At 26.2% G+C, this 26,392-nt stretch overlaps 1 protein-coding gene across 1 annotated transcript; it reads left to right on the top strand.

The window, feature by feature from the left end:
- Window positions 1-124: 124 nt before the first annotated feature.
- On the top strand, window positions 125-25,288 carry LOC107453937 (DENN domain-containing protein 1B). The gene is made up of 21 exons (XM_043051074.2): window positions 125-434; window positions 3,678-3,742; window positions 3,872-3,915; window positions 6,460-6,509; window positions 6,685-6,792; window positions 6,882-6,951; window positions 7,639-7,740; window positions 8,609-8,662; window positions 9,251-9,312; window positions 9,840-9,938; window positions 12,242-12,292; window positions 13,098-13,143; window positions 13,988-14,089; window positions 16,262-16,489; window positions 17,097-17,234; window positions 17,346-17,384; window positions 18,347-18,415; window positions 18,499-18,597; window positions 20,258-20,316; window positions 22,829-23,024; window positions 23,934-25,288. Exons 1-21 carry the CDS (start codon window positions 403-405, stop codon window positions 24,654-24,656), a joined length of 2,436 nt encoding a protein of 811 aa, XP_042907008.1. The 5' UTR covers window positions 125-402; the 3' UTR covers window positions 24,657-25,288.
- The last annotated feature ends 1,104 nt before the right edge of the window (window positions 25,289-26,392 follow it).

Genomic DNA, 26,392 nt, shown 5'->3' with positions numbered 1-26,392 from the left:
CAAAAATTTACTTTCTTTCTTTATTTATGAAAGAAATTTTAATTTCTATCAAAAATACAAACGATAATTTGAAAAAATATTTTGAAATTTAAGACTCGTCGCACTAACTCAGGTTTATTAAATTAATATTGCAGAATTAGAAATTTTAAAGTTGGCAATCATGTTTTGACTTTTATTTATTTTATTTGTGATGAATGACTAATAATTTATTGTTTATAATCCTAATTTATCAAAATATTAATCACATCTATCATAAAAAAAAAACATGGTTGAATTTTTCACGCATGAGGTGGCTCGTAGTTAGTTGATCAGTCTTCCAAATTAAATTTAGGATTAATAAATCTAATTTTCAACTGGATATGGGGAATTCCTAATAAGTATAATTTTTCTTTGTTTTTTGACATGAAAAACGAAGTCATGGGAACAAGAATCAAGTGAGAAAGAAACTACATTTTTAATTATATTATTATTTTAGTTATATTTTATTGTATTTAAAGTACATTGCACGTTAAAGCACTTACATTCTGAAAAACAGTTGCTTACAATTATTAATTCCTCATTTGCATTATTATTGACCAAGTATTATAATGAATGATTACAGAAAAAAATTATCATACAGGATGAAAGCTTGTAATTTTTATGAAGCAATAAACATGACAAGATTTAGTTTCGCTGTAATGAACTCGTCTGTACAATGTGGAACTGGGTACACTTTGGAACCTGTACAACTTGGGACTTTTTTAGTTATATTTTATTATATATTAAGTACATAACATGTTATAAACTTACAATTCTAGTAGAATATAAAGACTTATAATTTTTAGGAAGCAGTAAACATGACGAAGTTTAATTTTACTATAGAACTTGTCTGAACAGTTTGAGACTATGTTGCAAAATGTTTTTGTGATTTTTTTTATTTGTTTATAATTTTTTTGTGTGTCAGTACTTATTATAGGCCCTGTCTCCATTCTGTTAAAAGGATTGCATGACCTCTAGACATACTAAATTTTAATCGTTTTACATTTTTTGTTTCTTTTAATTTATTGAAACCATTTGTGTTTGGCACAGTGTAACCACTTCCATTTCTTATGCTCTTTTACACTCTTTATCTAGCCCCAACGATATAATCTTAGACAGTTGGATTATATAATTATTGGATCAAATAATTAATGGCAACCACTTTAATTTTATTTAAAAAAATCTCCCTAAATTGTGATGTAGAAGAATTGAAATTAATATTTAGATTGATAACAATTTACAACTCCTAGTTACTACCTCTAATATAAACTGAATAGTTATTATTAGAGCCCAGATTTTGATGACCTAAAAAATCTCAACTAATGCCCTTAAAAAATGAGAAAAATGCCCTTAAGTGCAAAAAATGCCCTTAATAATGCGAAAATTGCGCTAAAAATGCCTTATGACATGACTTAAATAAAGTAAAAATATCGATCTAAAACAATGTTTTACTCTTTAAAATTATGAGTCATTTCAAAAACTATAAAGCAATGCAATACTTGTTCTACGTTCATTAAAGTTTGAAAAATATGTTTTATATCCTAAAATAACAAAAAAAAGAAAAATATATTGATATCAAAACATTTTCNTTTGTTATAGGTATTCTTTTTGATATTCTTGTACATTAAGCTATTCTTTGTCAGATAACTTACAGTACTTGTTTGATATAAAGTAATTTTATAAGCCTAATGGCATTTTAGCATTTTGCTAAAACTTTTTTTCAGATTTTAGCTTTTTTGCTAATGAATTTTTAGACTCAGCTTAAACCGTGTATCAGAATTACATTGGATTATTAAATGTTTTTCGATAATTTGAAATGTAAACAAGCATCTCTTGTCTGAAAGTAAATTTTTATAACTGGAGAAGCTTCTTTCAATGTCTACTGATGTTAATAGTGCGTATTTGAAAAAGACGGTCTCAGTTACTGACAATTCTTCTTCAATTAGAAAAGTTGTTGTGTTCCAGTGTTCTTCTCCAAAACTTTGTTCAATTTAGCTGCTATACTTTGTCCTATTTTTCCCCTTGCTTTTTGCAACACTCGACTCAGTACATCAATATAATTTATTGCATTGCTAAGTTCGAGTTCTTGTTTCTCCAAGCTTGTAATTGTCGAGGACACAATAGCAAAGTTAGACTTGATAAATGCTAAATTTCCTTTGATTTTATCAGAAGCGAACACGTTTAGCGCTATCTTAATTGATGCAGCATCTTCTGAATCAAAACTACTGACGATAGACTTCACTATCTTAAAATTTTCACTGTAGTATACGCATGCATCCAACCAGATACCCCATCGTGTGATTACTGGTTTAGGGAGCAAAGCTGACTAGGAGCAAATGTTTTGAAACATTCTTTGAGAGTTACAATATGAAATGTAAAATTATGAGACAAATCTTGCATTTCATGTAATAAAAATACTCCAAAAAATAATAGAAATTGGAAAAAATTAACAAAAACCTTAAAAAATGTTTTAAAATGCAAAATACGCCCCAAAAATTTTTTAAAAAATGCCCTATGAATCTAAAAAAATGCTCTAAAGGACCAAAAATGCAAATGTCATCAAAATCCAGGCCTTAGTTATTATATAGCAAATAATATGGATCTTAAAGTTAAAGTATTAAGAGTACCATGTTCTTAGAAAAACCAATTAATAGTTTCAATAATTTTGGTTATATTTTCTATACATCATATATAATATGAATCAATCATAATTATAGTAGTATATAATGCAAGTACTGTGCATGATTTAATATCTAAAAAAATTTCCCCAATGACAAAAAAGATGTCAATTTATAATATCAAGCAAAGAATATTTTTGCAATGTTAAGCAAAAGATCTGCCATTTTAGATTTAAGCAAGAAAACGAGAGTGTGAAATCATTCGTTTGCTCTGTTCATTATGGTTGTACAAAAATTTGGACTCCCTCAAGCAATTGCTTAGGCATAAAATGAGATAGATTAAAAGTAGAACATTTCCGAGTATTGCTAAAAATATCAATATGTCTTTGTGCCTCTGCATCTCCACAAAAGGTGCCCACTTTGAAACCAATTAAATTCAGTTACTAGTAAAAGTCTTCTCTTATTATAATTTGTTATATTTTGTTAATTTATTTTTATTAAGTTTCAACTAAAAATTTATTGTTTTTTTTAAAAAAGGAAATGAGATAGTCAATAACGATTGAAATAAAAGAAAAAAGGTGTGTTGGGGGAATAATGTAAGAACCCAAGATATTGTAGGATGTCGAAATTTTTAAAAATAAAATTAATTTTTAAATATTTGAGGAAAACTGGCAAAATAGAATAGTTATTATGATTGGAATTTTTCAAAATATGGAATGATTTCCAGAAATCCTGGTCAATTGATGAGGTAAAATATTTAATGATATTATCAAAGGAAAACATAATACCTTTACCAGTAATGGAAGAGTGTTGATTCTTTCTTGCAGATTATCTTAATTTTAAACTTATTTTTTATATTCTTAAAATCATCGCTCAGTCAAATTTTAAGTTATGTTTTAATCATAAATATAACTTCTCGTGCCTGGAAATATTAGCTTTTTTTGTAGAATGTACCTTATTTATTTGCTTAATGGTTGAATAAAATCTGGAATATTTTAGGAGTAAATGAATTTTATTTATTTGATTTTTTTTTCATTATAGGAAAAACCCTCATCTTATTTTTGAAGTTTTCTGTGAAATCGGAATTCCTCCTGAATCGAATAGAGGTATTTTTCATTTATGGTACTGTTAAATGAAGAATTTAAATGTTGTTGTAAATTTATTAAAGTATGCATTAGTTGTAGCAGTAACAATTTTGTAAATGTAATTCGGTGATTTTTTTCTCTCTTCTTTAGAACCATGGATAACATGGAAGTATCCTTACAACTATAAGCACAATGTAAGTTTTCTTCCTCTTAATATTGTTTAACAGAAACTCTTGATTGTATGTTAGTGTTCTCAGTATTCCAAAATTCATGTGTCCATTTTTGCAAACATGAATAATCACTGTTATTATAAAAGCGTGCAAAACATTTAAAAAAATTGCTGCCAAAATTAAAAAGCAAGGAGTACAAAAAGAATTAAAAATTCACATAAAAATATAGGGTTGCAAGCACTATTCAGAGATGTTAGAAGGAGTTGCAAATTGTATGTGATAAACAAAATTTTACTGTATCATTTTATTTCTTCTATATTTCCACGCATGCTATATAATTTATGACCTATATAGATACAAGGGATGCTCAAAGATTTTCCAAACTGTGGGGGCAGTAGGACCCATTTGAGAAACATCTGGTAAATGGTAAGTTTGAGGAGTGCCATGTAAGGGAATATGGTCTAAATAAAATGAAGAAAGATTTTTGTTTAGTGTTTTTAAGTATTATGCACCCTTTCTAGTTTCTCTTCATACCACATCTGCCACGCATCTATCTTGTTTCTCTATCTTTTAGTAGCCATAGTAGTACTATCGTGTAAGTTTGACCCCAGTCAGATGACATGGACAGGACCTGAGCTGGCACCTCTACCTCCAAACATTCATTTCACAATCAATGAGTGAACTTATATTCATGAGATATTTAGCATACACTTTGCTTCATATACATGCCAGTTATTTAGTTAACAAGATAAACTCACTATCTTCAGCTTTGCAACCAGGGTTGGCAAGGTTTAGGACAGAATGGATTAATCCACGGTTTAAACCGTGCTGTCCAAAACCCCTTTGTCCAAAACTGTCTTAAACTGTCCAAAACCCTTTTACTCAAATTATGTCACAATTTTATCTGAACAATATTTAAGAGGTAAAATAAACATAGAACTAATAACATATTGATAATTAAATATACTAGAGAATATTTGTTTTTAAAAGTATAATGTTTTATTAATATTGTTTGACTCTTCAATTTAAACAAAGGAAGATTAATCAGTAATCAAGTTCAATTGGTCCTCTCATTCAATAGTACATAACTGAAGTTTGGCCTTGCCATACAGGTTAAAATATTAGGGACTAAGTGCTTGGTTCGTCATAAACAGGTTTATTTATCTATAGTACTATTCAAGAATACTTTTATTTCATTCATGTTCAATTCTTTTAGCATAGTGGTGATACATCACCAGTGTCAGTAACTGAAACTGATGTTATGCCCTTCAAAACTGTTAATACATTTTTCAGTTATTTTGTATTTTCAATTTAAATTAATATATTTATATTTAAAAACATTTTTTTTAAAAATAGATGTCTTTTTTATCATCCTGTGATGCAGAAATTATAACATTTTTTTAAAAAAATATTGTGAAAAATAAAAGGTTAATTTTTGAACAAATTTAGTTTTTTTTTTAAGAAAAATTATTATTTTTTAATATTGCCATATTTATCCTTATGCAAAAATATTATTTATCAGTATTAAAAGCATATTTATATTTAAAGGATTAGGTATTCACTTTTGTTGTTCAATGAATTGTGGAGCTTCAAAAATTATAAACCTTTTCCTATTATATTATATTATTTTCTTTTAATAAGTTATAGTAAATTGTATAAAAAATATCAAATATTTATTGATACATGTAATTATTATGTGTACAATGGTTACACCTATAGAATTTTTACCTTTTACCAAAGTTCAAGGTTTTGGACACTTTAAGACAGTTTAGGACAGTTTTACCCAGTTTAGGACAGTTTTACCCAGTTTAGGACAGTTTTAGCCAGTTTAAGACAGTAAAATCCACGTGTCCTGTCCAAAACCAGTTTAGGACGTCCAAAACCCCAACCCTGTTTGCAACCCTATGTTCCTTTAGGAATTTTTATTCTTTTTATACGTCTGCTTTTGTCTTTTTACTTTGGCTAAGCATTTGTCGAAATCTTCTTTAATAAAATTTATGCATAAAAAAAAAATCTCATTTACAAATACAAATATTTTCTATTACGACATAAATAGTGTGAAATTGAATTAAATAACATTGAAAGATATTACTGATATATTTAAAAAAATTTATAATGTGTCAGATAAATTAAAACAATAAAAATTGTTTTTATGTCTTCAACAAAACAATGTTAGTGTTATTAATCTTTTGTTGTCATATGGCAACTTAAATTCTATTGAGTATAAACAAAACACGCCCACAAAGAGTTAATATCAAACTTTTTAATGAATTTTATTGTTCAGTTAACTGGTTATCTCTTATCACTTTTTTTTTATGTTTAATATCTAATATAGTTTTATTGCAACTTAATTAACAAACAAAATTTTCAAATTAATATAATTTGATTTACTGTTTCACACCAAAAGAAACATTTATTGTAATCCATAGTTATTTTTAGAAATATGAAGGCCTTGGTTCTACTATGTCATTGAAAAGCTATATTAATGTTTCACTCTTCATTTTCTCCTAAAGGAAAAGTATCCTTAATTAGTTGTAATTATTCTAATCGAGAATTTTTCCTTTCTAGGAAATTCTGAAGTCTCTTCCTGGTTTTGCTTATCCTTGTGAATTCAACAAGTAAAAATAAATATTTATGCTTTTTGAACTCTCTTGTCTATTAAATTCATTTTATTGTTAAATTTTATTGTCAAAATCAAATAAATCTTTATATAGTTTCTCTTTTTTTATTTCAATAAATGCAGCAAGAAATGTAGAATAAATTTTTTTATTAGTTTCGTAATGCTTCTTTTAGTATTGCTGTGCAACATTTTTCCTTTGTTCTAACCAACATTGACAGCCAGTGGACATTTGGGTTTTGTCGACATGCTTCTAATTCTTCCACTTGCTATGTCATGCTCAGGTAAATAAATTTTTAAATGTAATCGTAATATGTTGCTTACTTATTCTGTTTTTTCCCCCCTCCTGAAGATTTTGTTTTCTTTTTTTCAGTTATTTACCTTGGCATGAAGTTTTTTATAAAATTTTAAATCATGTAGCTGAATTAACAAATAAACAAGAGGTTTGAAATTTATTTACCTATTTTAACTTATACTTTTATGATTTTTTTATTTACTGCTTCCCTTAACTTTCTGTTTTCTTTACTCTCCTATACTTATTTTTTGTGCATTTCTTTTAAGTAAAAAAGCAAATGTTCTGTTTCCTAAAGTAAAAAGTTTTTAGTTTAAATTTAATCGAATTAAAGCTATTCTTGTAGTGCTAAATTTGACTAGCCATTTGAAAATTTATAAATTTCTTTGTATTATTTTAGTTATGCTCTTGCATTTTAAATTTCATTTCAAAATTATTTCTATTGATTAATATTTTAAAAAATTTAATAATTAAATTTTTTACTGATTTGAAATTATTTCTTTAAAAACCCCCACCTATTTCTAACATTTTTATAAACAGTTCTTTCCTATGTCATTTGAAAATAGCAGTTAATAACTTTTATTGTGCTTGTCAATTATTTGAGGAATGCAGATTAAATGTTTATTAAAATGATTTTTTTTATGCTTTTTTCTGAATAGAATCTCTTTCAAATTACATTATTGTAATTATGATTTCTATTTTTTCTTCTTTATTTTTTCAGTTTATGTCATATCTTCATTTTCTAACTGTTTAACTTCTAGAGAAAATTTCTATCTGTTATGTATTATTTTAAAAAACATTTTGATGAGCAAAGTTTTCAATAATTTTCCTGTTATAGGCATCAAAATCTAAAGAACTGCATCTATTCTTAGAAAACTTATACAATTCCCAAATACCTGAATCTGGTTTAGAGCTCAGGGTGATATCAGCTAAAAATGAGGTATATTTTTTATTGTTCTCTTATTTTATTTTTTTTTTTACTGTTTTATATTATCTAGCTCAAAAGTTTGCAAACTTTCAAACATCGTGACACATTTTTTAGGACTGATTCCATAGTGATTGCCACTATTTAGAAGCTGAATCCATAGTGATAACCACTTTTTAGAAATGGATTCCATAGTGAATCCTACTATTCAGAAACTATCAAACTATCTTAGTGACTACAACTTTTTAGAAACTAAATCCACGGTGGCATCTACTCTTTAGAAACTAAATCCATTATGACTCCCTACTTTTTAAAAACTGAATTTTTCATAAATTTCTTCATTCTTGTCACACTTAACTTTTTCTGAGTTTTTATTTTTCTAAAGAGATTTTTTTTTTCAAAACGCATTTTCTTTTTAAGAGAGGTTATTATAAGTTATTGAAACAGTATAGGGTTTAAATTTTTATGACTTAAAAGATTGAACTTAATAAAAAATTAAGTAATAAACTTGAAAAATTTTTTGTATGAATACAGCGCCTTGCAAAACAAAAAGATGGGAAGAATGGTTTTCTGAAGTGAGGAACGATGGTTAAGAAAATGTGTGTGTTGATAACTTGGAGTATTTTTTATTTTTGATGATGTTTTGAGTTATCAAGTTTCACTATACTTGCACTTTAAGTTTACATTTTATAGTTATAAAAGAGCTAGCCGACCTTGTGCATATCCTTATTGTTTGAATCTTCTATCACCAAAAATTCATTTTAAAGAATGAAATGTCTTTTATTTAAATCTGTACATGTTAATAAGTTAGTGATTATTAGTATTGATAATAGTTTGTTTTTTATTAAAATTGTAAAATAAAATATTTGATTTTCATTTTTAGGATTTTATTACTGTCAGCCCTGATAAAGAGAAATTACCCAGCATTCCTGAAAACGTAAGAAAAGATTTGTTTTATTTTTTCATACATTAGAATCTTTTTTTAAATGAATTGCTCTTATTTTCTTTCGAAATTGTTTTACAACTAATATTCATTTAAACTTATTGCAGCAAATTATTTCAATATTCATGAATTAATTCCATTTTCTGAAATGAAAGTTTGTAAATTTTATTAGTTGCTTAATTAATAAATTTTATTATGACGTTTTGCTCCAATTGTTCCAAAATAAATGCTTTGAACATTTTGCTAAATTAGATTTCCTTTTTGAAAATAGATACTTTCTTTAAATAGCAGTAGACTTTCCCTATTAATGTAAGCATAACTAAAATGAACTAATATGTCATGTTTACATTATTAGGAATGAATATTATTAAAAACTGTTTACACTGCATTGAAAGATTACCTACTTTTGAATTAGTAAATCTATTGCTTCAATAGCTCTAAAGTATTATTTAAGTAAAGTAAAGTAAACCTGAAATATTAATATCTCAGTACCCAATCATATCATTTCTCTAATGATAACATGGGACATAAATATGAAGCAACAATTTGAGATTCATTATTTATATTTCTTTTTCTTTTTAGAGAAATATGACAGAGTATTTTAATGCAGTTGATGCCCAGAATATGATGGTAATCTTTGCTAGGTAAATATGTAATTCATAAGTCTTGTTCATTAATTAGCTTTTTTTATTATTCAATGTTAATGTATGAAAATTTAGTAACCCAGCATTTAAAGAACTAAAAAAAAGTACAGTAAAAATTAAAGTACTTTGTATTGGTTTTATGCAAGCATTTCTCCATGGATCTAATATAAATCTGTACAATTATGTATTTTTATGTCTAGCACTTTTTTGTATAGGGTAGAGAGTTTTTAATTTTGATTCCTATTTTCTGCTAAGTGTTAGTTAAATTTTTGGAGAGGGCACTTTTTACCTATATATGCTATTCTGATATGCCTGCCAAGCAAAAGGCTCATATTATAAAGAGAAAACAGATACATACTTTTTAAGAAATTTAAAAAGAAATAAAAGGTTAAATCGTTATAAGAAAAAAAGAATATTAATTTTATGTTATGAAAGAAAGACTTGAGTTGCTTATGCATTACGATAAATTAATATGTGTTTGCTGTTTTAATTGTTGAGAAATATTTATTAGTTTATTTTCTTTTAAGCATGTTACATGAGAGGAGAATATTAATTTCATCCAAAAAACTTAGTCGATTGAGTGCCTGTGTCCAAGCAGCAAATGCTCTCATCTATCCTATGCATTGGTTAGTTTTTATTCCTTCTTTATTTTGTAAAGAATATATTGTAAGTTATAATTTGTTTTTATTCAGTTTAGCATAACATTGTTTTGTTTTATCCTAAACATATTATGAACATTATTTCTTTTTAAGTAGATAATGCAGTTTTTTAGACCAATCAGAGGAATTAATGTAAAGATAATAATAACAGGGTGATCACTCATTATGGAAACAGGGAGAAGCTAGAATTATCGGGGAATTTGGAAATATTATTAAGAAACTTCTCAGAAAAATATACCCTCAACTCTAGAATATCAACAATTAACAGTTTTGTTGGCCATATTCATTTCAATGAATATTATTTTATTGCTATGCACAGAGTGTTTTTCAGTTTATTATTGCGCGCTTTTATGTAACCAATTATATTTTTTAAGACATATCCAGTTGTCCTTTTATTTATTTATTTTTTTCGTCATCAATGCTAGTTGAATAAATAATTCATTTTTAAACAGTTCAACCTTATAATTTCGGTTTTTTTTATTATTTAAGATGTGAGGTTTTAAAAAAACAGCTCTTATCAGTCTGAAACTTGTAATAAAATTTATAATAAATGATTTTAAGCAAAGTCTTAAATGTTAAATATCAGGAGAATTTTGGCTTAGAACACCGAACATTTTTAGTTCGAAAAATAAATAATTTCGATTTAATTTTTTTCTTCTTCTGTACTTAGAAACAAAGTCTTAATACATGTTAATGTATCTGCAAGCATTTGAATTGCTTAAAAATTTATGTTAATTTAATATATCCGAAAACTTTGCTAATTTTCTCTGGAAATCTCATGGAATTTGGTTTTGTTTAGAGAGTGGTCACCCTGTAATGATTATAAAATACCCTATTTACATCTTTCATTTTCAACTTTTTTTAAAATTATGGTATCTAAGCTTTAGTTTTTATTATTATTATTATTTTGTTTATTTAGTGCATTTTGACTAGTTACCGCCTGGTTCAAAAAAATATGATTGATTACAAAAAAGTAATTAAATAAAAAGCAAAAAACTTTTTTTTTAATGCAGAATTCACTGTATCACTTTAAGTGTACTGCCAAATATTTATAAGAGCAGATTAAAATTTAAAAATATTCACCACACAAACAGTTATGCTTTTTTTTTCCTGGTAAAAAAAGTTCATTATTTTTATTTACATAATTTAAATTATTTTAATCATAAATAACATTAATTTTTTCAATGAAAAATGAAATGAATCAGTTTGAGTATACTATCAAATTCAGAATTATTATAATAAATTTCATAAGTTACATATAATCATTAATTTGAATGTTGTATTAATTCAGTTTTATTTATGAATATATTTTCGCAACACAGATTGAAATCTAGAAATATGCTTTGAACAAACTTTAATTAATAATTTATTTTATTTAAGAATATGATTCTAAAGCATGTGATCTAAAATCCTAACAGTTTATTTGAAGATTTTTAATTTGATTGGTAGATTTAATTATAAATAAAAAATATTTGCACATTGACGTTTTTTTATTACTATACAAGAGTATGAGGTAATAATGTGGAAACAATGTAATAAGCAAAAATATACAATTTTGAAGGCAAGTAGCCATTAAGCAAGTAATTCACTGTTCACTGTTAGCTAGCAAAGTACTGTAAGCAAAAACATCTCATGAGTGCTAAAATTAATAATATCCATTTAATGATTCAATACCTAGAAAATAAATTTTAAAAAAATGTTTATGCATTCTTAAATGAATTAAAAAAAAAAATGTCTTATATAGCTCTAATTGTACTTTTCTGTAAGTTTGTTGAACTAATATAACACAGATTGAAATCTAGAAATATGCTTTGAACAAACTTTAATTAATAATTTATTTTATTAAAGAATATGATTCTAAAGCATGTGATCTAAAATCCCAACAGTTTATTTGAAGATTTTTAATTTGATTGGTAGATTTAATTACAAATAAAAAATATTTGCACATTGACGTTTTTTTATTACTATACAAGAATATGAAGTAATAATGTGGAAACAATGTAATAAGCAAAAATATACAATTTTGAAGGCAAGTAGCCATTAAGCAAGTAATTCACTGTTAGCTAGCCAAGTACTGTAAGCAAAAACATCTGATGAGTGCTAAAATTAATAACATCCATTTAATGATTCAATGCCTAGAAAATAAATTTAAAAAAAATGTTTATGCATTCTTAAATGAATTTAAAAAAAATGTCTTAGATATATCTAATTGTACTTTTCTGTAAGTTTGTTGAACTAATATAGTTATGCATTTCAAATATTATTTTCAGGCAACATATATTTATTCCTGTTTTGCCAAAGCATCTTTCAGATTATTTGAGGTTAGTGATCTTTTTATGAATATGTCTTACAGTTTGATGTGTTACAAAATAATATTTCATTGCAATATTTATTGAATTAATTATTTTACTGCAATTACGGAAAACATTTTGAGTTGTTCTTTACAGATTAGCAATACTATCTTTTATCGCACTCTTTAAAAATAAGAAATAGGTGTGACAGGGATTTGACAAGAACCGCTGAGAGAAAAAGATTAAATTGGAATAGATTTCCATATATTGGAATGGGGTGGAATCATTAACTAAATTATTAGAATTTTTCAATGTATTGAGTGATTTCCAGAAATCAAGTTTAGTACATGAAGAGCATGATTTTAGCACAAGAAAACTCAAATCTATGATTAGAATTCCAACTATGTTGTTTAATTGTTTAGTATCGCAATTTTTACGTATCTTTCAGATTCTATAAGTTGAAGATAAAGATTGCATGTAGTTTGTCCAAAATCTTATCAGAGACTTATGTAAATTATTTAATAAAATGTAACTTAATTTGCAAAAATATCATTGAATGATATGAATACATTGGTTTAATGATATATTTAAAAAAATTAAAGTGCATGGTTATAAATATATTATACAAACGATAATATTAGACACTTTAAAAAAGGGGAGGCACATTAATTTAAAGTGGAGTGTTTTTGTCTTGTGATCTGGGTGAAGTAATGAGAAAATTTGGTGGCCTATTAGTTTTACCATTAAATAAAAATTATATAAGCATATTATTTTGACAATATAGAAATTGTTTTAAGCTTAATTTTTCAATTCATTTTTTTTTCTTCTCTCACAGTGCACCGATGCCTTTTTTAATTGGGATACCTGCTACAACCTTGTCTGTAAGTTATATTTTTTTTCTGTGTTAATATCAGACAATAGATTTACTTATTTGAACTGAAATGCTTATTAAAAACAGTGGCATGTTGCATTATTTTAAAATCTTTAGGCTTTGGAAAATGTAAAAAGTGGTGGCAGAATTTCCATATTTTTAATCACTTGGTGAGGGGTGCAAATGGAGTTTTTGATTACCATGAAGCATTTTAATTTGAAATTATGTGTAATTTAAATTTGAAATTCTTTAATATATCAATTTTTTTAAATTGAAGTTACATCCTGATGTAACTTCGATTACATACAAGACAAATTTGCTTCTCCCCATTAATTTGTTATTTGAAAACAGATTTTTCATTGTTTTACAAGAAAACTTTCAAATATTTGTTTCAAGTATTGTAGCCTCGGTTTTTCTAGAATTTACCCAAACTCCTGTAGAATATACATATTTTTCCTACTTTTTCCAAAAGATTGAAATTTGCCTAATAAAAAGCAGGATTTTAAAATTCAAAAAAAATATTTGAATGAGAAAAACATATTATATAAAAATAACTTAATAATAAAATATACTTTAATGTAATTTCCTTATTTGTCTGTTTTATTTGGAAATTTATCTAGTTGTTTTTTGTTGTATAATTCTGAAGCATTAAAATATCTTAAATTTTAATTTTGATATGCAGTCCAATGCATTACTTTACTTTAATTTATGTAGATAATTTTAAACTAGATGTTATCCACTGCCATAAATCATCCTATTCATAAATTGATTAGTGCTATTAGGTATTTTTGTGCATTGTCATACTTTCACAATAAAGTTATGAAATATTATTTTAATTGATGTAAACATTTTAGAGAATGAAAATGACAGACATGGGGGATATAGTTTATCTGGATGCTGATGAAAATAAAATAGAAACACCTTTTGCTGACCTTGATGCCTTACCATCTGAAGTTGTAAGTTAATTTTCTAACCTTCTTGTTTTATATTTTATTAATAATTTTAAATTTCTTTTATTTTTATCCAGTATTTGGCTTGATTTTTTTTCTGTTAGGTTTGATTCTTTTTATTTAATATTTTTTTTTTCTTCCTGTGCATAAAATCTTGAGTCCTGTCTGTAAATGAAATCACATAGTTAAGTTTTAGGATCCTGCAATATTTAGATCATAAACTTTTTACTGTGTAGTAAAAATTACCTGCAAAAGTTGAAATATTTTTGCTCTTAACTAGGTTCTGTGAATAAAGAGTTGCTACTTCATTCTCAAACATATCATATCAGTAATAAAAACATATTACACCTTTTAGGGTATATGTAATTCACTAGTGCATGTAAAGGTATATGTGCAAGCATATTATATAGGGTAAACTAACCATTGAAGGAACATTTAAGCTTCGCTTGCCTTTTAAAAAATCTTATTAATTTCAAAATTCGTAATTTTAGTTAAATGACAGTGTCAACATATTTGTTACTAATTGCAAATTATGTAAAAAAATTGTAGAGAACTTACATAATATTGTTTTAAAGTTTTGGAGGTTCAAATAACAAGTAGTAAGAAGACCAAGTGAAGGAACAGCTCTTACCAGTGAATGAACACCCAGTAAAGGAACACTTAATTTTGGTTATTTTTTAATGCTCTTTATGAATTTATAAGCCATACAAATATTTAAAAACAAGCCTATTCTTGAAATTATAACATATAAATACTTGGAAAATGTTAACTTTTTTTTGTAATCATGAATTGAAAATTAAAGTGTCAACATACTAACACATACTGTTCATTCACTGGGAAATCTATGCCCAGTAAAGGAACATGCCTGTTCCCTCACTGGCTAGAAGTTGTTTTTCGTATTTTTAAGATACTTTTGATTCGGAACATCACTAAAGGTACAAGAAAATTAAAATTTATCTTGTATTTTCATTAACTTAGAAAAAAAACTAGTAAATGAACACTTGTTCTTTCACTGGTTTTTCATCATTTGGTGATCCAGTGAATAAACACCCCCTTATCTCAGTACTTTATTTTGCCATGATGCTTAAAAAAAAAATAAAACGTACTTTCATTAACTATATTTTGAATTCTCCTTTTCACAGTGAGAAAAATAAAACTTTTACAGACAATTAATTTCACTTCAAACATATAAATGCAAACACGCACCTTATCATTTTTTCAAAGAAACAAGGTGTTGCAGAGATAATAACAAATTCAAAAATTTTTCCAGAGAAGTCTCTTTGACCAGGTAATCCAAAACATTGCTAGATGACTTCCTATTGTTTGGCAGTAAGCTATTGTTACCAATCAATCTAAAGAAAAACTTTCAAATTCTTATTTTTAGCCAATATATATGAAATGTTCCTTAACTGGTTGGTTTATAAATTTTATTAGTTATTAAGAATATGAAATTTCATTTAAAAAAAAAAGCATTTTAAAATCACAAATTCATTAAAACCTATATGCAAACCTATGTAACACCTATATGACACAAATTCATCAAAACCTATGTGTAAAAATTCATTAAAAACCTATATGCATTTTGATATCACAATGGTACACCTTCATGAGTAGAATAAAAAACAATGCTAAACACAGGGATGATAAAAGTTCAACAGAGATTATATTATACTAAAAGAGATAAATATACAGTTAAAAAAGCCAAAAAATTAATTTAAAAATTAATGATTTTCAAATGTTAGACTGATATGGTACAGCAGTAAGCTCATTCATAATAGAGTTTTTAATGATTATAGTAATTCTCCCAAAAATCTAGATCAACTGCGGAAATGAATTTATCAATAAATGCTTTTGATGAAATTTAATTTTGTCACAAAGAATTACTTCTGTAATTTTATCAAGACTATGGTATGTGGTTTAAAAGTTTGATTTATAATTTAATAAAATAAATTACTAACCCTAATGTTCTTAACATTATTTATTCTTTAATATTATTTAATTTTATGCTTAGAAAATGTCAAAAAAGAATTTTTTTTTACCCTGAGTGTGTTATATCATCAGAGTTTATAGCAGTTTGGTTCTTGTGCCATTAAACTCTGCATTCAATCCCACAGGTTATGTAAAGATCATAAACGTCTGAATGTCTTTCTTTGTCATTTAACTTAATATCTGTTGCAGTTGCAGTCTCTTCGACATGATTTGAAGCATCCTCACGAAATGCTGGGGGATGCTGTCGCTAGAGCCTTTCTCAAAGCTCTGGTGAAGCTTATTGGTGGTTACTGGAATGCTTTGAAGTTGAGACCAACTGAAAAAATCACTTTTAGTCCGGAATTGTTTGTTCAAAGCAGACCATCTGCAATGCAACCTTTCTTACAAAAAATGCTTGAGTTACAAATCTTTCAACAAGTAAGTTCATTTTACTATAAAACATAAAAGTTTTTATAGAATTTTTTTGAAATGCTTTGTTTTTATAAATTTTACAGATAAATGTAAAACATTTTATTAAACAAAATACGAGCTTAAAATTATTGATTGAGATTTTATGTTCGCAATTTATTTACACAATTTTATGTACTCGATTTGCACATACATGATTCCAAATGGAGAAAGTTTTTTAAATGCAATTTTATTTCAAATTAATGATTTCAAAAACATTTTTAAACTTAAATTTTTTGACCTTCATTAATATTATTATTATTTATTTAATATTATTATTTATTTATTTTTTTTGAAATTTTGTTTCCCTTATTTTTTATATTTTGTTTAACCATATGACTGTTTTTAACAAATATTTAACTGTTTTTTTTTCCTTCGCTTTTATTATATTTGTTGTTTGTGGCCCTAAACTGAATTAAGAATAAGTCTTGGTTGTTTTCTTACATTAGAGTTTTAATTTGTTGTAAAATATGCAAAGAGAAGCTGTAAATATTTTGGTAATTTGACAGTTAAAATGATTTAGTACCATTGAATTTCCTTTCATTTTATCAAATTTTTACAAATAGATCTTTTGCAGTTTATTGATAGCAGGCTAAAGAAATTAAACTCAGGACAAGGTGTAAATGATGAATTTGAGTTTGAATTGACAGCACACGAAGACAAAGCAAGCTTCCGTCTACGAAATCAATATCGTGATTGGGTTTCCACTATGAAAGTAAGTCAACTGTCTATGTAATTTGTTTCCTTAACTGTGATTTGTAGAAATTTATAATAGTTTATTATAAAAAAAATTATAAATAAAATTGTGTTTTAAATTTTATTTTAGAAAGAAGGGGGTGCCTTTTTCAAGATCATGAAAACAAAGGTAATCAAGTATAAATAAATGTGAAGAACTAATTTTAAAATACTTTAGTGTTAAATTTTTATGCATTTAATTGAAAATATATTGTAAATAATATTTAGCTCTGAGTATTAACATTATTTAAACTCTATAAATTAACTCTATTTCTCTTAACTTTCTTAACTCTTATAAATTAACTCTATTTCTGTTGCCTGTATTATCCTTTATAAGATCCTGAAGAGTAAACTTCTTTCCAATTGCATAAATTAATTTCAATTGGAAGTTATTTTCCCACCAGACTATCCATTGATAATTTTGGAAAAAAACAAAAAAAATTTCCAAGGAAGTGTTTTGTTTTCATAAATGTAGGTAGCAATAAATGTTAGGATGAGATCCAGAATTTTCTTTTGAGTGTTATGAGTTCGTTCATCTTTAATCGCCTCTCATTCAGTGACAACTGAGTAAACAACGAATTTGTAAATTCAGTTGTTTATAAGCACAAGAGTTCATTTTTATGGCCAATATCATCAAAAAAAAAATTTCTTCAAATCTCTTTAATTTAGGGTAATAAACTAAATGTATTTCTTTTTATAAATCAACCTATATCCCAAAAGTATTTTAACATACCATTGCTAGAAAAAAACTGGTTCTGTAAAGGGTTAAGGTAATTATTTTCAATGATCTTGAGCAAGTTATTAAGAACAAAGTGTATGTAAGTGTTAGAAGTTAAGTGTATTTACAAATCAAAATATTAAAAAAAAGTTATTATAAAGATAAAAATTTTAAAAAGAAGTTTTTTTTTTGTTTAAAATTATTTGAAAAAGCAATAAATTACATTTGAAAGTGTTTAAAGTTAGAATATTGCTTAATTTAAGTTATTTATTGTTTAAATTTTTTAAACATAGTTTATTGATATGGTATCTATCTGTTGGTGTTTATTAACAAAATTGTTAATTTAAAATTAAATAAATATCTTTAAATTTTAGGTAAAAGATACATCGAAAAAAGCTTATAAGGATATTAGATCTCGAATTCATGATATTCATAATCATACTGTAAGTATAATTTTAGTATTTCATGCGTCTTTTTAAATAATAAAGAGATGCAACAGTTTGTTAAATTTTGTTCCCTTTTCCAGATGATACCTGATGAAGCTCCAGAAGTTCCTCAACGCCGGGGCAGTGTTCCAACATCTTTTAATGGTGTTCATTCACATCACAAAAAGCATTCAGTGAAAGTAAGCGAGATTTTATAATTTTTAAATAACTATTATTCTCATAGTAACAAAGTGAAATTATAACTCTAAAAGTACAGTTTAAATAAACAAATGATTTTAATTATTCAAAATTTAAAGCATTATTGAATAATATTTTGATTTTAATAACTTAGTATTTAATAATGGATATGTTATTTTTTTTTTTTTACACATTGTGAAGGAATAGTAAAGAACAGCGGTTCCCAAATTCTGTTTCCCGGAACCCTAGGGTTCCAGAAGTTAAGATTTTTTTAAACTTTTTTGAAGCCTGTAATTATGTTTAAATATTAAAAATCCATTATTTACTTTAAATTCTGGTTGCCTTTACAATATTAAAGTAAAATGCCAATAAGAAAAGAAATAGTTTATTCTTTTCTATTAGCATTTAATTTTTCATTAATATTTGCGTATTATTTCGGGTGAAAAAAACAACATAAATTTTCATAAAACAATGTATTGAATGAACTACAAAAAGGACGTGAATTTATAAATATTGCATTTGTACTTCTCATTGTACTTTTCAAAACCTGAATTGTTAATAGAGAAATATGTTTCCCTATTAGCAATTTTCATTGTTTATAGCAGTTCTCTTTCGTTTTAATTTCAATGAAAACCATAATTCTGCCTATTTCATTCATCATAAACTTGTGTTCATGCACCAAAAGCAAATTCATAACAAGACTAGATTGATCTCCAGGATTCAACTGTCAGATATAAAACCAAATTTAAGATTTTTAATGATAAAACAATGAAAAAATGCTGTTCTTTTTAAATATTTTTTTAATAAATCAGTCTTTTATCGATTAATATGCTCACAGTTGTGTTTATGTACCGCTGGTATCTGTATTCAGAAACCGTGAAATGTATTCAGAAATAAATTGAGGTCGAAATATAAAATCAAGAAAATGTGCGTTTTTCAATTTGAACTGAGCATCATTAGGTTTAAAGACAGTAGGTGGATGTGTGCTTCCAAACTATCTTTTATCCAACTTAAAAATTTCAAATAAGAAAGAAGATTAAGTAGTTTATGTTGAATTATGTTAAGTCATAGTTATTCAAAGTATAAAAACTATTATTCAAAGTATTAATAGTTATCTCAAAGCATACTATTAGTAGTTATGTAGAAGTTTTATGTTTATGGGCTCACAGATATCTTTAGAAAAACTATTAATTTAGATTAATTTAATGCATATCAGTTCAATTAAAAACCTCAATGTGCTAATTGGCTAGAAATCAATGCTTTAAGATATAATGAATTAGTTTATATGCTAAGACCCTACAATGTCTGTGATTAAAACTCAATTTGTAGGTTTTATTAAAACTATACGTGCAAATGTCATTACCAATTGTCTAAAAATCTATACTTGTACATTTAAATGCATAGTTTTTTATAAAATCTGTAAATTTGGAATATATTGTATTAGATTACCTTATCATTAATTTTAAGTCACTTAATATCTTAAAAAGCATTGATTTCTGGACATTTTTAATTTGATAGCTTATGAAAGATGAATTAAATTATTACATAATGTAAATAGAAATTATTAACTATTAAAATTTACTTACATCCAATTTGAGCCAGGTAAAGAAAATTTTTAATGTTCTGTTATTTGCTTCCTTAAAATTCTGTAATCTTTCCTAGAATACTTACCGGAAAGAATCTCTGACCCACACAAATTCATCAGATAAACAAAGCAATCTGTAAGTATTTATTTTCTATTAATTTTTTTTTTACAATTTTTTGTATTTAAATTATTATTTATGGTGTTTAATCACATTTTTTATTAATAAATTTTAAAGGTGACCTTCAATAGATCTTTTGTCATATGAAATAATGTTTTTTTGGCTAGTGATATATTTTTATTACTACAGTCGAACTCGTTTATAACGAACTCGGATTTACCGAGGGAAACGAGAATATTTGGTTGGATCAATGTTAAGTCTATGGAACAGAAGTCGCTTTTAACGAGCAAGACCCGGTTTTAGCAAGCAATATTTTTCAGTCTTGCAATCTTTTTTCTCATCTTTCTAGTCTTTCTGTCTCATCTTTTTTTCAAAATGATAAGAAATGTGCGCGAAATAAAAAGGAAACGCGATTAAATTAATTAATGTAATTAAAGTAAGTAAGTATTAATTAAATTTTAAGTAAATTCAATCATTTGACCTCCCAAGCCCCCTCCCCTCTTCTGGTTGCACGCCTGTCTTAAGTACCCGTTTATTACGAGCACTCGGATTTAACGAGTACATGTTACGGTCCCTTNACTAATATAAATTTGTAAATCATAACAGGGTTCCAACGGTACTTGAAAAACCTTGAAAGTCCTTGAATTTTGTTGAAAAAAGTCAGGGCCCTGAAAAGTCCTTGAATTCTGCCATAGGGTACTTGAAAAGTACTTGATTTTTTGGAATTGAAATAATACTAATCTTTCTTACAAAACAACAGTAAAAAAATAATAAATAAATTCAAACGAAAATTATAGAAATTCTGGTAGATGCAATTTTTAATTGCTTGAAGTGAAAAAGGGTTAAAGAAGATACAAAATTTTTCACTTTTGATTATTGTTCATCTCTGATGTTTAGAAAGCTGAAATTTCTAGCAAATTTTAGTTTTTATAGTCATAGTTTCTAAATGATAACTAGTGTTTCATCGATTTATAAATATGTTCAATGTGTTAATTTCATTATTATGACAGGTTAATATTGTTATCCTATTTATTTTTTTAATTTTTATAAGAAGGATCATTAATTTGTTGTCATATAAAATCAGATTTTTACATTTAGTTTTTACTGCTAATACATAAAATTTAGTTCTATATTTCATGAATTATAAATAAACCTCGTGATTCACATTAAACTGATTCTTGATTTATGGATCGAAATTCATATGAAATGTTATATGACTTAGGATTCAAATGAAAGTGATTAATGAATATTATATCGAATGCTGCTTTAAAGTGATTTGCAAAATTCTCATCAGGATTCGTATTAAGGTATTTTATAAATCTGATTCTCATTAAAAAATGATTTATCAAACACACATCATGATTTCAATTAAAGTTATTTCTGAATCATGTAATGTGATGGGTATTTAATTTCAGAATCGTGCATCGCAATTTTCATTCAAGTAAATTACATGGTATTAGAAGGATTTAAGAATCATATAAAAGAGATTTAAGAATTAACGCTTGAAATTCTAATATAAAAGATTTATGAATCACACGGAGTTGTTCTATAATAAGCAACTTTCAAATCACAAATTGCAATTTCCCTCATAATGATCACAATTCACATGAAAATATCAGCTAATCACGCAACAGAATTCACAATAAAGTGATTTATCTCACATCGTGTTTTAAGTCTTGTTAGTTCCTGCGTTTTGTAACGTAATCAGAGGTCTTAATTTTTTTGTATAGCTACTAATGAAGAAAATTATATATATATTTCAAGTTTAATTATAAGTTTGCCAATATGAATTTTCTTTTTGTTGTTTTTTTACATGTTCTTGTGATCCTTAATAATTCATTTGTTTGGTCTCCTCCTCTCTTTGATTTTTTTTCTGTATTTGACATGTTATAGCATGCAAATGTTGTTATTACTGCAGATGGACAAAATTCCTTCAATAATCTGCAAGCCCCTCCTCCAAAGAAAAAAAAAAGGTTTTTGTACAGTTTTTATTTTTACAAAGATTTTACAGTTTCTTTGAAAGTTGCTTATTTAATGATGAGAATTCTGATCATTATTATTTGAATTATAATTGAACTATTTGAATTATAATTGAATGTTCCACATTAAAATTTCTTTAAAAACAAGATAATGAAAACTATATCTGATGATTTGAGAAAAAAAGTACTATTATAATTTGACAAAAACTAAGATTTCTCTCTCTCTGTATGTATATATATATATATACATACATACATACATACATATATATATACATACATATATATATATATATATATATATACACATATATGCATTGCGGATATTTTTGTCTATTTATTATTATTTTTNAATATTCTAAAAACAATTTACGGTGTTAAATTTCGTTATTAGGGTACCCTTCCCGTAAACGGACAACTCTCATAAACGGACAAATTTTTTGGTCCCATGAATGTCCGCTTAACGGAGGTTTCACTGTATATATATATATATACACATATATGCGTTGCGGATATTTTTTGTCTATTTATTATTTTTTTTACAATTTCAGAAATTCTGTGTCCACTAATGATACATTAACTCCTATGTCACCACTACGGCGAAGCGTTCTCGATAGTCCGCAGCTAACATTCCAGCCAATAGATGTAGATCTAATGGGTGATTTACATGAAGTTATATTCCGAAGTTGCACTTTATGTAGCAATCATAGAACTAGCATATCTGACCCACAGCTTATTGATCTATCGGTAATATTTCAATTCCTAATTCATATACTGATTGATTGTGAATACTAAAGAATACTAAATACCTATGAACTTATGAATTTTCTCTAATAAAATGCCTTGCTTGCTATATTTCTGTTTTTATGATTGGTTTTATAGGCACCATTTTCCATACTTCAAAATTGGTTTATAACCAGAAATGTAAACAGTGTAAAACATCCTATTGCAAATATTTAAATGAATGTATCAAGATCGTGATCAATGATCTAATATATTCACTTAGAAAAAAATTTAAATATAATAACAAATGAAATATTTGATCAAATAGATGTAAATAAACTTTTTCGAATAAGTAAAGTGCAGTAAATGTTTTATTTAATTACGAGAGCCACTTAAAGTTCTGTCATTAAAATAATATTTTCACAAACCCCATTCATATTACTTGGAAACTCCTTGGAGTTTTCGAACCACAGTTTGGAAGATGAAATGAAAGGTGTTTTCAGAGGTGCAAACAATCACAATTTATCTGTTATTTTGATTTCATGGTCAAAATTAGTGTCTTATGGTTAAGTAATAAAAATTTCGGATTTTTTAAAATTTCTATAATTATCTCCTAAAAATAAGTTTTTCCCCTTAACTAACAATAGTTGTGAAATTTCATTGTTTGCAACTAATATACAATAATCTTTTTTTACTCCTTGAGCAATTCTTAAGGCAATAAATGAATTTCGTTGTTCGTAACTAATCTACGATATTTTTTTTATACTCTTAGAGCAATCCTTAAAACAATGAATGAATAACAATTTGACTGAAACAAGAAATTAATATAAGCGAAGCAATTTCATCCTTACATCTTCCAACAAGCTATTCTAAAATTTAATTTTTCGTTCTTCTTGAAAAGCAACTCAATTTCATAAATTTTTCTTTTTTTAGCTTGAAGACAATTCACCGTGTGGACCTGATTGTGTAGCATCCCCTTTAAGAAAATCAGATTCATCCAGTTCTTCTGATCCACCTCCCCCACCACTGTTACCAAGACCCCCAAACTATAAGAACAAATCTTTTGATACCCCTTCTAGAGGGAATCATGAACTTCTTATTGAATTAGAAACAGATATCTGCAATTCAAACGACATTAATATATTTTCAAGCAATTCACATTCAGATTCCACTTTAAACGCCACAAACTTTTCAGCGCTATCCCCGCTAACTTCTAGCCAGCCCCTGTTTATACCGAAAAGTCCTGTAAATACCAATCCTTTTGTCCAGTACGTGCCTGATGTTTGCTATCCGAGCAATCAACCTACACTCAGCAAAAGTGCGTCTGGGTCCAATGTAAAAAATATGGTTAGTATGTTTCAGTCTGTGACACCACCAAACGAAGGAAATTCTTATCTCTCCACCAACTCAGAGAGACTTAAGACTAATAACTCCACCCAATCTGTGTTTAAAACTCCGGTGTCGCGGACATTTTCAACTCCGCAATCTTCAAATTCCGGTGTAGCTAATCAACCAGTTTCTATGATCCGTTTAAAATCTGCTTCGAAAGTGTCAACCAATCCGTTTGTGGTCGCTGATAACAAACATAATTTTATAAAAGATAACAAACACGTGGGTGGCAATTCTATGTCTTCTGCATGGGAAAATTTTCAGTAGGGAAAAAATTTAGAAGTATAATTTTGTGTTTTACTGCAAGGTTTATAAATAATCTCCATTAATATTATTTATTGCATTATACTCTTTTTCTTTCTGTGAAAAAAATGAATTAAATTAATTCTGTCATTCTTTATTGGCAGTTTTAATTTTATTTTTCTAATGGTTGTTGTATTAACTGGAACAGAATGGAATTTTATATTATCCTTATTAAAAACAAGCATTTATTCATTCTTTATGTATTTTTAGACATTTTTTTCTGAAAACTTTAAATATGTATTTGTAGTAACTTCCTTAACTACTTACTCCATATCTCAGTTAATTAATAGTATAACCTTTGGACACAGAATTTTATTCAACATACTTTTTATTATTTTGTATTAATTTAGGTCCGAATAAGTGAAAAGTATTATAATTAGCATTTTAATAATTTATGGTTATAAAATAGTGCATAAAACACTTTTCTTTTTTGCATAAAAGGTAAAATCTCTCAAAAATGGATTACTTCCAAGCAATCATTTTTCAAATTTGCAGTTATTTAGATATAAGAAAAACAGTTATTCGTCATTGAATTTTCTTTAAGTTACAAAATCATTTATTAATAAATTTTTGAATGAAAATGAACAAAAAAAAAATTTTTTTTTCTTACTAATCTAACAGATTTTTTTTAATAGTTATTAGAATGTTTTTTTTTTAATTAAAAAATATCAAATTATGTTTTGCTTGTATTTAGAGCATCAGAAAAAATACATTTAAGGGAAACCAGTGTCCCACTTGGGACTAAGGGTTAATCAACTAATCTATTTACAACATTAATTAATCCTGTACTTATATAATTCAAATTTTATTGCATATTGTACAAATTTCATTGATATGTGAAGTAAATCTTAACATTATTTATAGTGGTAATATTATTTTATTTGGACCTGTATTTTTAATCTGTCACCATTGGTTGTATTTGTTGTATCACTATCTGCTTTTTTTTTATTTTTAATATGTTGCTGTTTTTCAATATGTGATGGTTTTATTTTTCTGTACTTTGAGATTACTGCGTTTATTAGAACATTATGAAATTTTATAACCTGTTCTTTTTTATAACTCAAATTATACGTAAACATTCATTCATTAATTTAATTTTTTTAAACAATACTTTCTGAAAATAGTTAGGAAAAATTTTAATTAATTAATTTTATTTCAAACAATACTTTCTGAAAATTGTTATGAAAGATTTTAATTTATTAATTTTTTTTTTGAAAAATACTTTCTGAAAATTGTTAGAAAAAATTTTAATAATTTGATAATCACCATTTCCCTGTTCCTATAACATTTTAATTAGCTAAAGTAATAAGTAAGTTGAAATCAGTGTGTAGGTTAATAATTTATTCTATTGACTAAATTCACTAATTTTAGCACTCAACTTGATCGACCTGTTCAGATTTCATTTTAAATTTTAAAAACTTTTCTTAAATGCGAAGTTAATTTCAACATTTCTTTATGGATGGGGAACCATATAAAACATAGCAAAAGTGGAGCTAGCTGTTGAAATACATAATGCAACGTCCCGGTTACTATTCCAATTTTATTTTTAAAAAATACATGTTATCCCATATTGATGCACTGTTTACAATATGAGTTTTGCTATTTACCATTTAATTGGTATTTAACTTTAGCTGAAGACATTAAAAACTGAAGGCAACATTCAAAACATGGCCACCCTTGCATTTTATGTTGTGATATTA

The sequence above is a fragment of the Parasteatoda tepidariorum genome, chromosome 6 (assembly GCF_043381705.1).
Source record: "Parasteatoda tepidariorum isolate YZ-2023 chromosome 6, CAS_Ptep_4.0, whole genome shotgun sequence".
NCBI lineage: Eukaryota > Metazoa > Arthropoda > Arachnida > Araneae > Theridiidae > Parasteatoda > Parasteatoda tepidariorum.
Note: the sequence above shows the minus strand (reverse complement) of the source record. Positions and strands in the feature narration are given on the sequence as shown.